Here is a 16,286-nt window from a genome sequence, read left to right as displayed (position 1 = left end):
AAGCTTGTGCGCGATCACGACACGGAATATACTGTCGTATTTCGTTGCGTAACCGCGAAATTGCCGTACCTCGTGATAGGCTATATTTACCGATTTTCATTTCCGTTCGAAAATCTACACACGCCACTTGTCCGCGTTTGTGAAAAAAAATTTTCCACGAAATGGCCACTGGACGGGTAAGCACGGAACGCGTTGAGAAAAAAATTTTAACGACGAAATGCTTGAAAAAAATCTCGAGAACGTGGATTCCAGTTAAGCGTGGAAAGAAAGCATTGCACGCATCGCGGTGGTCATAGTTTCTTAAGCCGATTACGTAAGATTTCATTGGCTCGCGTCGTGGCGGCTGCTTTAGGTTTGTCGGTCTCGCGCTTCCAAGTCTTTATTTGATTTAAAAATCAGAGAAATTATGTCCCATGAAGCAGACGCTAAACGGCCCCAACAGACTGCAAACAGCGAGATGCTAACCGCATCAAATCGTCAGAAACTTCTCTTTATTTACGGCGAGCGGTTCCCTCGTGTGTTCAGTCACTGTCTAATTGGCTCATTTAAGCGTTCGTTGTTCCTCTCTTGATAAACTGTTTGGAAATTTGATGTACCAAACTCATTCGCGCTCGTACACGCGACCGAAACCAAGCAATTAGGTGCCGTTCTTTATAGTCTGAATACCAAAGAAGACGAACATCGGCTGCTAATTCTGTGCAGCTAATTGCACAAGTAGGATTGATCCGATGATTAATAGGGAGGACAATTTTTACATCCATTAAGAGGATTACGTTTCGCATAAATTTACCGCGAGACGTGCGTGAACTGGAACATCGAGTGGGCAATTAGACACTGTTATAATTGTAAAAAAGAATTCTTGACACGGTATTCTCGAAGACCGAGGCTTTCTCGTCGAACAGGACCGTAAAAAGGACAATGTTTTGCAACCGTACGAAGCGAGAAGAAATCAATTTTAAAGAGACAATTAAACACTGGAAGGTGTATTTCAAATTGGAAGGCCTAAGATCGCTACAGCGTGCACGAAAGTTACGTTTTACCGTTTCAATCTCTATTTTACTGGAATACTTTGTTAATTGATACTATAGGCTTGGATAAACTACCGAGCAGAGATATTTCCATTTCGTTCAACAACTAAAATGTACAAAGGTGATGGACATCGCTGTACACCATCTTATCCTTTTGAAATCTCGCGCGCTCAAAGTCGAGCGATAAATTCAATTGCGAACGCACCATGACCATCGGCAACGTTCGAAAAATCCGCGAAAAAAAATTATGATCGCGGGCAGAAAACATCAGCCCGGCTCGGAGCGAGTACCAGCTCGCTTCAACGAGCTCCGCATCGCTCCGTTCACGATCTCGAACACGAACACGAACACGCACGGTGGGACTCGTGAATGGCCAGCAATTTGCGGCTCCGGTGGGGCAATTTCGGGGCCCTCCGCCGGGCCACGAGTGCGAAATCCCTGTCCTCGGGCCCGCACACCCACCGGTCCCGTGGAGTCCGCATTCGCGCTGGGGCCCGGGTAATATCTCGTTTAGAAAGATTACAGGTTCGAGAAGAGGCTGCCAATGTATAAAACAAACATCGTTAAGCCAGCCCTATACTTAGTCCCCACCCCTCCCCTGTTCCGGGCCCCGGTAGGGGCATTATGCGAGTCTTGGACGACTCGAGCCGGAATCTTGGCCCGTTGAGTGCGTGTGCTGGATGGCCACCGGTAGGTCAGGAACACGCACAGAAACAACCTGCGCACAGTGTATTGAGACGTAGACCACCGGACGCAGATTGGGCCAGGCACAATTTCCGCGCGTGTAATTATCCGTGATCGTCGTCGTCGTCTCGTGAAAGAGAGAGGCAGAGAGCCCTCGCTGGGACAGCCCTAACTCGACGGTTATTATTTATCGATGGAGATTGATTTAGAGCGGGCCCATGTTCCCCTCGATCGGGCCGATTTCGATCGATTATATATTCGTTTGCGCGAAACATCACTGTTCGTGTTTCGACGTTTGCGGAATATCTAGGATCCTAGCGATGGGTTAGGGGAGATCGATCACGCCTTGGTGAAGGGTTGTTGTCGAGGATGCTGACTAACTGTGTCCGTGATTGTGTATAGGGCGAGGAAGGGCTCCGAGGGACTGTTTTTGCGCGTTTGTAAGTAATACGTTGGTGACTTTGCGGCGTCTTTCAAGTACAAGTATTCCATTTCTATCTTCGGAACTTTGGGGCTAGACCATTTGTCTGTTACATTCTGAGGCTGTTTCATCTAATCCTTGGTTCCAGCGAGTCTTTGTAACGCTGATGGTTCGATAGCGGTGCCGAGTTATTTCTGACTTCTTTACTGAGATTTATATACATATCGAAAATGTATTCGAGACTATATTATAAGGAAATTCCTCTAACCTACAAGTATGATTTTAAGGAGGATTAGGTCTGGGTTACATCTTCTAACCTACAAGTCTGATTTTAACGAGGGTTAGGTCTAGGTTAGGTCCTCTAACCTACAAGTCTGATTTTAACGAGGGTAGGTCTGGGTTAGGCTCTCTAACCTACAAATCTGATTTTAACGAGGGTTTGGGTGCATGTGAAGCATACTGGGCCGTATATGACAATTTTTTTGTCGACAAAAATGTTCTACGAATGTAGCTTGGATCTGGGTTAGGTCTGAGAAAAGCTTCTATACTTTATTTCGTAATATCTGATTGCACGAATTTAGCTGAGGTTTGGGTTAGGTCTGAGAAAACTTTCTACCCTTTATTTCCTAATGTTCGATTGCAAGAATTTAGTTTGGATCTGGGTTAAGTCTGGAAAAACCTTCTACACTTTATTTAGTAATGTCCAATAGCAGAAATTTAGCTGGGGTTTGGGTTAGGTCTGAAAAAACCTTCTACCCTTTATTTCGTAATGTCCGATTGTAAGAATTTAACTGGGGTGTGGGTTAGGTCTGGGAAAGGCTTCTACACTTTATTTCGTACTGTCCGAGTACACGAATTTAGCTTGGATGAAATGTGACTCGGCACCACCTTCTGGCTCATCATCCGCCTGCAAAGGTTAACGTCGCGCGCGATACCTCTTGGAAGGAAGCGTTCGATATGGCCGACCCAGCTTTTATTCAAACGGGAAAGTTCGCACGAAAAAAAGGAGCCTCAAACTAAATCCAAGCTGTATAGCCTTTCGTCAGCTGGAACCCGCAATCCAGGTACACACGCGTGTAACTTTGCGCACTCACCTGTGTGCATCACATATGAAATATGTAATCATCCATACTCACCCTTTCGCTCGGCATATCGGTTATTCCGAACTATTATAGTTTTCCAACGCATTTGCCCTTGCGTTTGCCCGGCTATCGCCATGAAACAGAAGTGTTTCGTCCGTTAGTTTCGATGAAACTACCCCAGCAACTCATTCCCTGTACTGCGTTACCGTTTCCTTCGCTTCGGTATTATCGAGTTCGCTGCACTTGCGATCAAGATAATTCTCGATCGGTCGAGCACCGTGGAAAAAAAGTATGGCGAAGGCGGATCACCGATGAGCATAAAGTCTTTGAATTTTTAAGCGCGAAGAAATGCATTTCACAACAGAGTTGTGCCTACCTAAGCGAAGTCCCTCGGTAAACAATTAACGACTCGCGTCCGAAGAGGAGGTAAAGTTTCGAAAAGAAAATTCCAACCAAGAGGATCCAAAGACCTATAGGCTGACACGGGAACGTGGATCGGATTCTAACGTCTCTTCTTCGTTCGTGAACGTATTCATTGTATAGTTTTCCAGACAGGTCAATTCGAAACTGAGCAAGGAATAATCGATTTTCGGTTCGAATTGTTCCTCGATATCGCTTTAACCACACTTAACGTTCGTCGGTGCTACGTGTCCTGGATAGTTCCAGTTGACCGTAATAACTCCCCTGTATTGACTCGGAACCTTTAGCGGATCCGTGAAGTCCGGTTTTCTCTTCTAAGCGGCCAAAAATCATCGCTCGTCTCGTGAATTCGCGAACGAGTTTAACCGGGGACGCGGCGCGATTTCTTGTGGTTTCGCGGGTCCCGCTGACTTCTCGTGTTTCGCTCGCAGCCCGTCATTTTTCTCACGGCTCTTGCCTTACCGCGTTGCCTCCTATCGCGAGCAACGCAACTCGCCACGATTGATCCACCGAAATCGCGACGCATTACCGAACGTCACGTTCGAGCGAGCTCCGCGCGCTTAACTAGGGGAACCGCAGAGCCCGTCGTTTAGCCTGTACGCGCACACCGGAGACCGCAGCAGCAATTCCCACTTCCGTTTCGCTTCACCAGCTCGAGATATCCAAGCGTTGAGCGAATTAATCTCGCAAAATCAACGTTTCGGCGATAAATGCGCAACTAGCTTTTATGCGGTAAAGAGAAGCAGTTTGGAGCTGGATCGTGTGACGATTTTTCATTCGCAAACTCAAGAATCTAATAAGTGAAAGTCAATACCAGAAGGTTGAGATATCAACGAGAGTTTGTCATAGCGCTTTGGGTATCACCAAAGGAGGAGGTCAGTTAGAGATGGTCCTCACGGTGAGAATTAACGAAGATTTGTCATTGTTTTCTGGGTATCTTAAATGGCTAGGTTACCTAGAGAACGATGATAGTTTTCATGGTGAGAATTAACAAAGGTTCATCATCGTTCTCAGAGTACTTTCAATAGCTAGATCACCTAGAAAACGACAATAGTCTTCATGGTGAGAATTAATAAAGGTTCGTCATTGTTCTCTGATTACTTTCAATAGCTAAGTCACCTAGAGAAAGATGATAGTCTTGATAGTGAAAATTAACGAAGGTTCATCATCGTTCTCAGATTACCCTCAATAGGGTAACGACGATAGTATTCATGGTTAGAGTTAACAAAGGTTCGTCATCGTTCTCTGAGTACCTTCAATAGCTAGATCACCTAGAGAACGACGATAGTATTCATGGTGAGAATTAACGAAGGTTCGTCGTCGTTTTCTGGGTATCTTTAGCGGCTAGGCTAAATTAGCAAAGGTAGACACTTACCGGCCGCTTTTCGTGATCACCATTTCCGTGCCAAGCTTGTGGAACTTCTCCCAGAGTTCCTTGCCCTCGAGAGTAACCTTGGGATCATCCACCACACCGTCATCTTCCGGTGGCGGCATGAGGGCAGGATGAGGACCCGCGAGAGGGTGATGAGGTGCCAGGGGGTGTGGCGACGCATGAAGCATCCCTGGGGGTAGGTGAGGCCTGAGTGGCCTCATGGCTGGTCCACCAGGACCACCCTGATGATGGTGGTGCAATGCTGCCGCTGCTGCCGCCAAAACGGCCGCTTCTTCCGGGGTATGTGGGCCCAGGCCTAAACCTAAAACGAGTTTTCAATTGGCGATCATTTGTGAATGTCGACTACAAGATTCTCATAATTGTTCTTGCTAATTTAATATCAAAACTGTAAACAACAAAGAACGCAACACTGTCAAATTAGGGGAATTTGTGAATGTCGACTACAAAATTCTCATAATTGTTCTTGCTAATTTAATATCAGAACTGTAAACAACAAAGAACGCAACACTGTCAAATTAGGGGAAAGGAATTCGACAATAAATTACTGTAGATAATTATGAGATTCAGATAACAGATACTCGATAATTACAAAATGTATAATATTGATCAGATATTTAACCTAATGTGATAGAAAAATTCCAATTTTCATAATCTTCGATACACGGCGAAGTTTTTCAAGCAGCGAGCAATAATGACAATTAACCGAATATATCGAACTACTGGAAACCGATCCCGCGCAATCGATGATTCTCGTGTTCACCGACAGAGCGCGTATCTACCGGTCCATAACGTTGTCGCGTCCATGTTTTTCAAAAGTTTTTTCAATTTTCTTAATTTTTCGGTACATTTGCTCGCCCACAGACCGGTGTTCCCTAAATTTAATCCGGTGTTGAGACATCGAACACTTTTATTATCAATTTCCGTCGCTTTAAAAATAGTTACATATACACAAGCGTAGTCGTAAAAAAAATATTGTCATTCAACTTTCCCTTCTATAGTTTCTTTCTGTCTCTCACCAAATTCAAGATATATAACACCATTCGCAATTGTAATAGAATAAATTAATTTAAATAATTGACTTTTCGCAGTGTAAACATTTAAGCGTGTTTAATGTCAAATAAAGTGCTGTCAACTATGAAGGGAAACAAGTAACGCTGTCGTGAACTCGAAATCTCTTAGGGGTCAATTCGAAGCTACAGTTTTTCTGACGCGTTCACAACACATCGAGCGAACATCGTGATGGCGTCCATACGATCGAATCGATCAATTCCATGAGAACAATTGGACAGCATAGATTGCTCTATTGACCCTCGAACGCGTCAGCTCTATTTTTAAGGTGCTGTGTCTGTTCGAATTAAGAATAACGCGAGCATTCGCGAGCTACTCGCGACTTTTCAATGCAACCTACGAGAAAAAAAGGCACAAGTATGGCGAACGTTGATCACAGGTGGTAAAAGTAGCGAGAAATTTCATGTCGGTTTGCCCAATATCTGTGAACTCTCGCAAAACTTAAACGGTTGTCTTTCATTTGTTATCCCCTAATCTCGTTTGTCTAGCCTTGAAACTTGGATCTGTATTTATCGCGGAATTATTGGAACAACCCTTAAAAAGATATTTTTTCAACCGTCATTGGAATTTTCTAATCGGTGAGGTTTTTTCCTCGATGACGAATTTTCGTAATTTTTCTAGAAAGTATTATCATTTTTCGATCGGTATGGAAGGTATCTAGCGATAATCGTGACAAATTTTGAAAATTGTTACGAGAAAACACGTTTGAAGATTCTCTGGTCGTGTTTCTTGTATTAAACTTTTTTTCAATAAGTGTATATACGTATGGACGTGTATATATGAATATTCACCGATAAGTATTGATGATCGTGAGAAATTTACAAAATCTTTTTGTTGCCAAGAAGCACGTTTTAAGATCCTTTGGTAGCGTTTCGTATATCGATCTTCTTTTATTAACCATATACACATGCAAGTGTATATTAATTTTTTCTCTTTAAACTTCGATAAATGGCGAAGTTTTTCGAACGATAAGGAATAATGACAATTGGCAGGATATATCGAATTATCGAAGATAGATCGTCCCAGGTACTCGATGCTTTCTGTATTCATCAACAGGGCGTTACCTATCAGTCATTGTTGCTGTGCCTGCGTGCGTAGAAATCGTGATAAATAAAAAATAATTAACGCGGTGTAAACACATTCAAGTGTGTTCATTGTCGAAATAGGTGTTGTCAAGAGAGAAGGGACACAAGTAACGTAGATTCGAAAACTCTTTGAGGTGAATTCGAAGCCATAGCTTTTCTAAGGCGTTCACGGCACATCGAGTGGACACCACAATGGCGTCCGTACGATCGAATCTATCGTATCGTACGTTCTAACAATTAGACGAGCATAGATCGCTCTGTCGATCCTCGGCTCTATTTTTAAGATGTTCTTTTTGTTCGAACCAAGAATAATGCAGACATTTTCGAGTTGTTCGCCACTTTTTAATGCAACCGCTGAGGAAGAAAGGCACGATAAGTAGAACGAAGTTTCGAGCTTCTTTGAGCGTGGTGAACGTTAGACGCGGTTGGTAGTAGTAACGAGAAGTTTCCTGCGAGTTTGTGAACTGTCTGTGGATCTACCCTCGTGAAGTTTAAGCGGCTGTCTTTCACTCGTTATCCTTTAATCTCGTTGTTCGTCAAGCCTCAAAGCTTGGATCTGTATTTACGACGTCATCGATCGCACTTCGATCGGGACAATCGTACAGTGCCGTTTCTAGGGATTACTGGGCCCGTAGTTCTTATTCTAATTTAATTAAAATGTTTTTAAGCATTGACTTGTACGATGTACGATCTATACTTTTCAGGAAATTACATTTTATGGTACATGACAATTTTGTCGATTTAATTTCGAACTTAAATTTACTACAAGAATTATACAGTTCTAAAATCGTACGATAAAAAATTGACTGGTACAAAAATTGATTAGTAGAACTACATTTATTTGTTTTTTTTTTTTTTTTATTAAATGTGGAAGTGATTAAAAGTAAGTGCTGAACTTGAACAGTGCAGGGCCCGGGGTGCTAAAAACGGTATGGGAATTGTGTGTTTAAAAGAATTTTTTTTAATCGATAATGGAATTTTCTAAACGATGAATTTCATAGTTATACAAGAATATTTTTCTTATGGTGAATTTTTGTGTTTCTATCAAATAGTATTTTTTTTTTTATAGGCGTATATACGCACTTGCAAATGTTTATTAACACGATTATGTTCAAACAACCGAATTGGTTGCAATCAAATTCTATATTTGTTTTATATTTTCATCAAAATTTTGATCAAAATTGATTCATGGATAACAATGTATAGTTTTTTTTTTATTTTTCCGATGTATACGTACCTATATATGGTTTTTTATAAAAGTTTAAAAAAATACTTGAAATAAATATTAAAGAGAATTATAGTTTACATGGACTGTATACATTTTCTGATGAATATTATATCATTTGGTTGAATTTTTAATTTTTCTTCTTCTTGTTTGAGTTCTTTTAATTTTTAAAATTTGTACACTTTTAAAATAGTCATGAAGTTAAACCGATGTGTTGTTACGTATCGATTACTGTTAATTGTTTTATTATTTTACATATTTGTAGAAATCTGTACACTGTCAATTTTTTTTTTCTTTTAGTGTGCATTGAAAATATTTGGAGGGAATATTGAGTAAGTTTTGAGCAGACTCGAGATAAATATTAAATAAATTTTGATCGCATTTCAAGCAGGTACTGCTCCAATATTTATTCCATTATTAATTTCAATGAATACAATCGGTAATTTTTGTGGCTGATAGAGCAATTAACGAAACCCGACCCGTTTTTCTTCGTTTTTCTTCCGAGTATAATAATGTTTGCCCGTGCAGCAGGCATTATTTATTATTCTTGAATACAAATGTCACCGGTATCTGCGTAAAATCCTCGTAAATTTGGCGGCCTCCTTTTCAACTAAATTGGGAATCAATAACAAGCAACAATTAAGATAAAGCAAGAAGACGCGATCAACTTTCTGGAATCCCGATCGGCAACGTTCACGTTTTCACATTTCAGTCCTTCAGTTGTCGAAATTTATCGATATTTTTACATCGTCGTCGTGCAACGTCATAAAACGACTATTTCAATGAACAAAAGTGACGATCAACATTTGACCGTGAACATTGTTTGAAACTTTCTTACCAAATTTGTATTACGAGCTTCCTGTTTCCTCTCTTTTTTCCTTTTACGCAAAAAATTGAACAATTTATAACTCTGCATCCTTGGACTCGACATATTTCTCCTTTTTAAACATTTTATTTCAAGTTTCGGCCGTCAACGAACTTCATTTCTTTCGCGATAAATATTAATTGTCCATTTTGCGACCTTCGTTCCCACGTTTCCTCGGAACGATCTCGGGCAATGTTGCTACCGGTGAAATAATCATTCGTAACGATGCAAATCGCGATTATATATTTATGACTAATGATGTCGTTAATAGTTAACGGCACGGACACGGCTTCTGGTATTTTCTTTGCGTTTCGATCAATTGCCGGCTGCGCGACCTGGGGAAAAAATGCGAAACCTGTTGCCACGTTAATGACTTCATGATTGTTATCAGACAAAGTCCGCGCGAGCCGATCATTAAATCGATACCGTTCATCTGTCTCGTATTTCTCTGTATCTACGGTGTGCTGCAGACTTCTCTGCCGTTTCACTTCCATTACTTCGCGTTTTCATCTACAATGTGACTCGTTTTTATTTTCAATTCGAACACTTTAACCACTAAGATGGTCAGAGATAGAAAATAGAAAATAAGACTGTAAGATAGAATACACTTAAGAACGTACAGTTTGAAATTTTATTAGAAATTACAATAGAAAATCCACTTAAGAACGTACAGTTTGAAATTTTATTTACAAATTTGTGAAATCGACGGAGTCGATACTTGGCTGACTTTTGATATTTTACAACGATAATTCCATCGGTTTGTTTTTTAATCGATCCACTGAGAGTGCCGGAATGATGTGCGATTAAAACTGTTACGTAATTTTGTACGAAGAGATGCATGCCACTTTGTAAGAAATCTACAAGAGACAGTGTAAAATTTCAAATTAATATCTCAAATATTTTTCATGGTATAACATTCGAAAATTGTTATAGATTTTTGTGATCGAACCAGAGTACCGTTTATCGGTTACTTACTTAACTGGGGGGTAACAAATTGTTTTGTTCTATTTTCTGAAAGTATGCACATTTAACAATGTAAAATTTAAATTCTGCTTCTATTGTTCTATTGTTGATGACACTTAAAACACTACAACACAGAAACGTTATTGACAATTCGTGTATTATTAGAGTAAATTACTGTAAAAACTTAAGGTAATTTCTTATAAGAATATTAAGTACGAATAGATTCTCATTTATAATGAATTTAGTAATAGCTGGTAGCAAAATAAATAAAACAAATCACATTACGAAAATTGACGTTTAAATATTAATTTACAAAAAAAAAAACTATTTATGATATTAAGTTGATTTTAGGACGGACGATAAGGAGATATGTTATTTACATATATACTTAAATTTCGCAATAATGTCTCTTATAGTTTTTGAGATACTTGTTACGACATTCGAAAAACACGTTTTGAGAGAAATGCGTTTAAATTGTTTATGTAGCGTATTTTCTATAAATAAAAAAATATAAAATTATTATACGCTTCAAGTATAAAGAGACAGATAAAAAACAATACATCAAATTTTTTAAATTTTAATAATCTTCGTACATGAATAATTAAATTAGCATGTGTGTCGATTAATAAAAAATAATAATTTGAAATAAATTGAAATGAATTATATGTCCTTAAAGGTTGTCATACGTCACAGAACACTGCAATGTTTTAGAAATATTGCAAACTGTGAATGTATAAATGTTGCTACAATGGATTAACAATATTCTCTTAAATATTCTAATATTCTAATTTCGTAACGATTACAATTTTATTTTTGTAAACGTATCGTAACAAACTGTACAAATATTCTCATATTAAAATACATAATAATTTGAACGATATGGGCTACTTGCGCAACCGTTGTAAAAAAGAGTGTACTTTCGTCATCATTTTAGCATTCTCAGTAGACAGAATAAGAAAACTAATGGAATTATCAATGCAAGATATTAAAAATTAACAATACCAAATATCAAAGATTAGGGAAGAATCAAGACGAATGAAAACAATGCATTCAAATTTGGAAGATACAATGCATAATTATCAAAATTTGTTCAGAACTGCCTTTTCTTTGGAAAATATTTAAAGCGTTAAAATCATGAAAATAATGTATTTTACCAAATAGAAACAAATTAATGTACTTAACAACCCATCAACCCTCCCTTTGATACTCGAACACAAAGAACAGACTTCTTCTCTTTGTGTTATCATTGCATCAGCTAAAATGCAGTAATTGCATCACGGTGTAAATATGTTCCTCTACGAACAGGGCAAATATTGTTATTACCAGCGTCGATAATATTATTGTAACGCAAATGAACGATCCGTGGGGTTTAATTGAATTGCAACGTTAGCCGCATTGTTGTTGCGCCATGATTGAATTTTGGGAAAGATTAACACAATTCGATGCAATTTATCCGAGTAGAATATGTATGGAAATCATCGATGTTCGTATTTTATTATTATTTTTTTTTTTTTTTTTTACCCGCGTTTCGACTGTGCGTACTAATGATGATGATTCATCGTCTGAGTCAGTTTCAATTTCCAAACCACTTGTTGGTTTCGACAATTCCAGTTATTTTAATCTGGAGGTATTCGACATTAACCGCGATAAATAGAACAAGTTAAACAGATGTTAGGAAACAATCTGCACTCTGCGGTATTAATCCACGTACGAGTAAAATTCAATAGTGTGAAAATGGTTGGAGAAATTGGAACGAAATTTGAAACTCATCCAAAGAATAACCCAATTTAAAATACAAATTGATAAATCGTAAATTTCTCACCAGAAGAGATTACAAAACACGATAAAACAATTACAAACGCTAGTTTGCGTACCGTTGCTTTTACAGAAAAAATGCACATGACAAAACTTGCTCCAAATTAAATTTAGAGATTCTTTTCATCTGTACAAATTTTCCGTACAATCGATAGTAACCGAGATATCGATCCTTTCTGCTTGTAGTGACTCTACATGGGTTAGCAGCAACTTTGATCCATTTATACCTCGATAATTCAGATTATTGGTAATAGTATTTAAAAAGTTACATAATTTCTTTCAACGTGGACTATGACTTCTAATCATTTTCAACAATTCACCAAAATTCAACCAATTGAATTCTCAAATGCACATCGAGATTAATCATCGTATAAGGATTGGAACGAAAGCATCGGCTATTTTCCGTTCGAATCGCGAATAACAGGGAAAATTGCCACGCGCAGGACCGATAAACGATCGCCTCATTTTTTTACCCAGAGAAAATTCAACTGGAAATGCGGACCACAATACCAGCCACCATTAATTGCACCGCTTTCTATCGGCCTCGAGTTTTTATTTTCCTTCGGCTCGAAATACAGGGTGTCTCGATAAACACGGTTCAATCTAACGGAAAGAGATTCTGTTTTGAAAAGGAAATCGAACACATGGGATAATATTTTCACGCGCGAGCTTTCGTTTTCGAGAAAATCGATTCCGAATCTGTTGCGAAACGCTCGATCCTCGACAACTCTCACAACTAGATATTTTTACGGTGATTAAACAACGGGTACAAAGTCACATGGTGGTATCAATACGCTAACCTCTGATAAGTAAATTGTCAAATAGGTTACAAATTCAATTTGAATTAAAAATTGAAAAATTAATAAACAGCGAGAACGAGGCTCGAATTTTCCAATAGAAAATGAACTTCCAAAGGGTCCTCTGGAATTTTTCAAACTCGTGAAATTTCTAAAGTTAAATTCTTCATTCGAATGAAACAGTTTTAAAATTCGTTAAGATCGGACCTGTTCCAAGTGTAACTATTAAACGAAACAATTTTTTTATTTTAAAGAGATCTGTATAATTTCCAAGAGCGTCGACTGTTAAATACACTTTATTATTTCTCACACTGTACAGCATCGTAAACCTCCAGTAAGGAGATCCAGCGAACCGAATCAGGCGCGCGCGTCTCGCGCGTTTTCGAATTCGATTTACTCGAAATGTATCAAACTCGCACGGAGAATGTCGTTCGACAGTGTGTGTTTATTTATTTTTCTCTTTTCCGTGAAAATTGTTTTTTTACGCGTCTCGGGGTACCCTGTGTCTCGTTCCAGGAGTTTTCTCCGGGACCACGGGTTACGCGGCTAGCGACACGCGACGAATTTCGAATACGGTTAACGCCGTGTCGTGCCCTTGGCAAGATTAATCGCGGCGAAGTTGCGGTCAGTTGGCTGACAGCCCGACTAGAAAATGGGTAGTTCGAAAAATGACCAGGAAAGACGAGCAACAACATTGACGAATCGTTCGTTGTCGCCGATGCGCCTAGGGAGAATCGCTACCGCGAACTGTTTTCGCGCGAAGCTCGTTTCGTGGTACACATTCGTCCACACAGGTCTGAATGTACACAGAGTGTTATCCTAGAAATAGACAACCTTAACCCGTTATGTAAGCGGTGTTCCAATTGTAGAACCATCGGTGAAACGTTTGTTAACGGGATTTAAATCGATTTGAAAATCGTACGATTTTTAAAGCACAAAGCTGAGACTCGAACAACGTGCACTGTAATTCGCTTTTTTTTTTATAATCTTGTTTGTAATACGAGTAACGAGAAAGGAGTATCGCGAACAGCAGGAATCGCTGTATTAATTTTATCATACGAAAAATTGAAACGCGTAATTGAACGGGATGTTTTGATAAATGAATAAACATTTTATCTTGCTCTTATAACCGACTCGTTTTATTGTTAATATCGATTTACGAAATGTCAAAGGCACGTGATTCGTATAAATATTTAAATTTTATTTTATTTTATTTCTCATCATTTTATATTTCATTTTATTTCGCTTTTTTTTTCTTTTTTTTTTTTATTCTATGATATTTTATTTTATTACGGTGTTGATAAAGTTGCGAATACCGCTAACGAAGGTCGCATGACTTGTTTGCGAATACCTACAGTATGATGGCAGTGATGATTTCTTCATAGGTCGTGGCGTAGAAGAGATTTGAAGGTTAATTTTGTTTTCTTTGAATGAAGTGTTCGTTGTTTATCGCTGAATATGATAGAATAACAAATTTCGAGAGTAAAAGTATTAAGATACGTCCATTCCAAAGTTAATAATTTCCTAGAAATAAGGTTTTGCATATGTGCAAACTATTGTATGCAGAAATTAGATCCAATATTGAGTTCAATGGACATCTAAAACTCACGAAACGTCCATTTTGTGTCTTTAACCTTAAAACTTTTGAATTCAGTTTCTTTATAAAATGACGATCCGAAACAAACAACAAAATTACAGATTTCGTGCAACATACAAATATTAAAATATATATGAATATTAATATATATATATTTTTATAAAGTACAAGAGAAATATGCAGCTAAAAATGCTATTGCAAAACCTAACCTCAATTTCGGCCAAAACTTGTGCATTATTCGCCATATTACATAGATCCATACCGTAAACGACAAATGATCATTCTGAACCGTTACCAAAAATGCTATTGTAAAACCTAACCTCAATTTCGGCCAAAACTTGTGCGTTATTCGCCATATTACATAGATCGATACCACAAACGACGAATGATAATTTTGAACCGTTATCGAATCACAATCGTCATTGGAAGCGAACTATCCTCGAGTCGTCAGCTTTTCCCCTAGAAATTCCCTAGTCTCGTTAAGGAGAACAACACGAAGTCACGTTTAAGAGAGCGTTTAGGCTCTCGATCTCGTGATAGGCGCGTACATCGAATCTTCGTTTATACTTCGGAATCTCCGTCCCTTAGAAAATTGCGGTAAGTTTACATTCGCTGGTGACGTTCTCGTCCCGAGTGTCCCGCGACGTGCAAAGAATACTTCTCGACAAAGAGTTGCGCGACGCTTCTGCGAAGTCAAACAGTACAAAGGCTCCTCCGAAACCGCGGAAACTTTATCGGCGCGTCCCGATTACGCGCTTTTGTTGAATTGCGGTACGACTCTTGTAAAAAAAAAAATTTCATTTCGAACTCGAACGACCAGAATCGATTCAACGGAGAAATCGAGTCCGGCAAAATCAACCTTTCGAACATCGATTCGAAGAATCTGGTATTCTTAAAGTGGCGATCAACAGGTTAACGGAGGTTTTCAAACAGTTGAGAGTTTCGTGCGTCTTTGTTTTGCTTCGAGCTTCTCTCGTTGGTAATTAAATGTGCATTTTCATTGGCAACCAGAAGAGAAAAATAATAGAAAGTTTTATCAGGTAATTCGGCCTGGACAGCGAGAGTTTGGAAATAAAACGCTGAAAGTTTATACAATAACATGCGAATAATAGAAGACGACGAGTGTAAAATAATGAATGTACGGAGGAAATAGGTACGTTAATATCGTGATCGAAACGAACAATTGCAGAAATTATTTTACGACTGTTGGAAAGTTACTGCGAAACGAAATTCGTTTTACGATAAAAATTTTAAGGAATGATGTTTCTTCTTCGTAGAGGAAGAGGGAATGTGTAGGAAATAATAAAATTTATTATTAATTCTCGTTTGCAAATACCTACTATCAAAATTAGAGTATCGAATAAAACCAATTGAAGAACACATTTAAAAGAAAGAAAGAAATTAATTATATTTATCTGATTCTCTTGAAAATTTTAGTAGTTTTTGGTAAATTTTAATAGTCGATCGTATCGTTTGATCAAATTTGTAACATAACCGCAAATTGTTGATCACATACTACTTCAAGTATCCATGGGTGAAACGTTATTTATTTTAAATCGATAATTGAGAAAATATAGTCATTAACCTCTACAGGGACGAATTATTTCATTCAAACTGAACAAAAATTCGAACCGATATTGACTCGTGTCATCGATCAATCATTTAACCATGTTACAGTATTATGTATGTGGAAAATTTAATTATGAATATTTATTGGTAACTTTAGCGTTGAATTTCATGTTACAATATTTCATAACTTGAAAACGATACGTACACATGTACGCCGATATCCTTGAATGTGTTGATAACAGTGCTCTGTTATTAACGAAGTAGATTATAAGTG

At 38.4% G+C, this 16,286-nt stretch overlaps 1 protein-coding gene across 3 annotated transcripts in view; it reads right to left on the bottom strand.

Annotated features, from left to right (window-relative positions):
* Bi (T-box transcription factor bifid) overlaps window positions 1-16,286 on the bottom strand; it is a 179,462-nt gene that overhangs the window by 149,609 nt on the left and 13,567 nt on the right. For all 3 annotated transcript variants that reach the window (XM_076316890.1, XM_076316897.1, XM_076316905.1), the window contains exon 2: window positions 5,011-5,329. In XM_076316890.1, the coding sequence (XP_076173005.1) occupies window positions 5,011-5,329 (319 nt within the window). The remainder of the gene's footprint in view (window positions 1-5,010; window positions 5,330-16,286) is intronic.

This window comes from Ptiloglossa arizonensis, chromosome 1 (genome assembly GCF_051014685.1).
Source record: "Ptiloglossa arizonensis isolate GNS036 chromosome 1, iyPtiAriz1_principal, whole genome shotgun sequence".
Classification (NCBI taxonomy): domain Eukaryota; kingdom Metazoa; phylum Arthropoda; class Insecta; order Hymenoptera; family Colletidae; genus Ptiloglossa; species Ptiloglossa arizonensis.
This window is presented reverse-complemented; position numbering and strand designations above follow the sequence as displayed.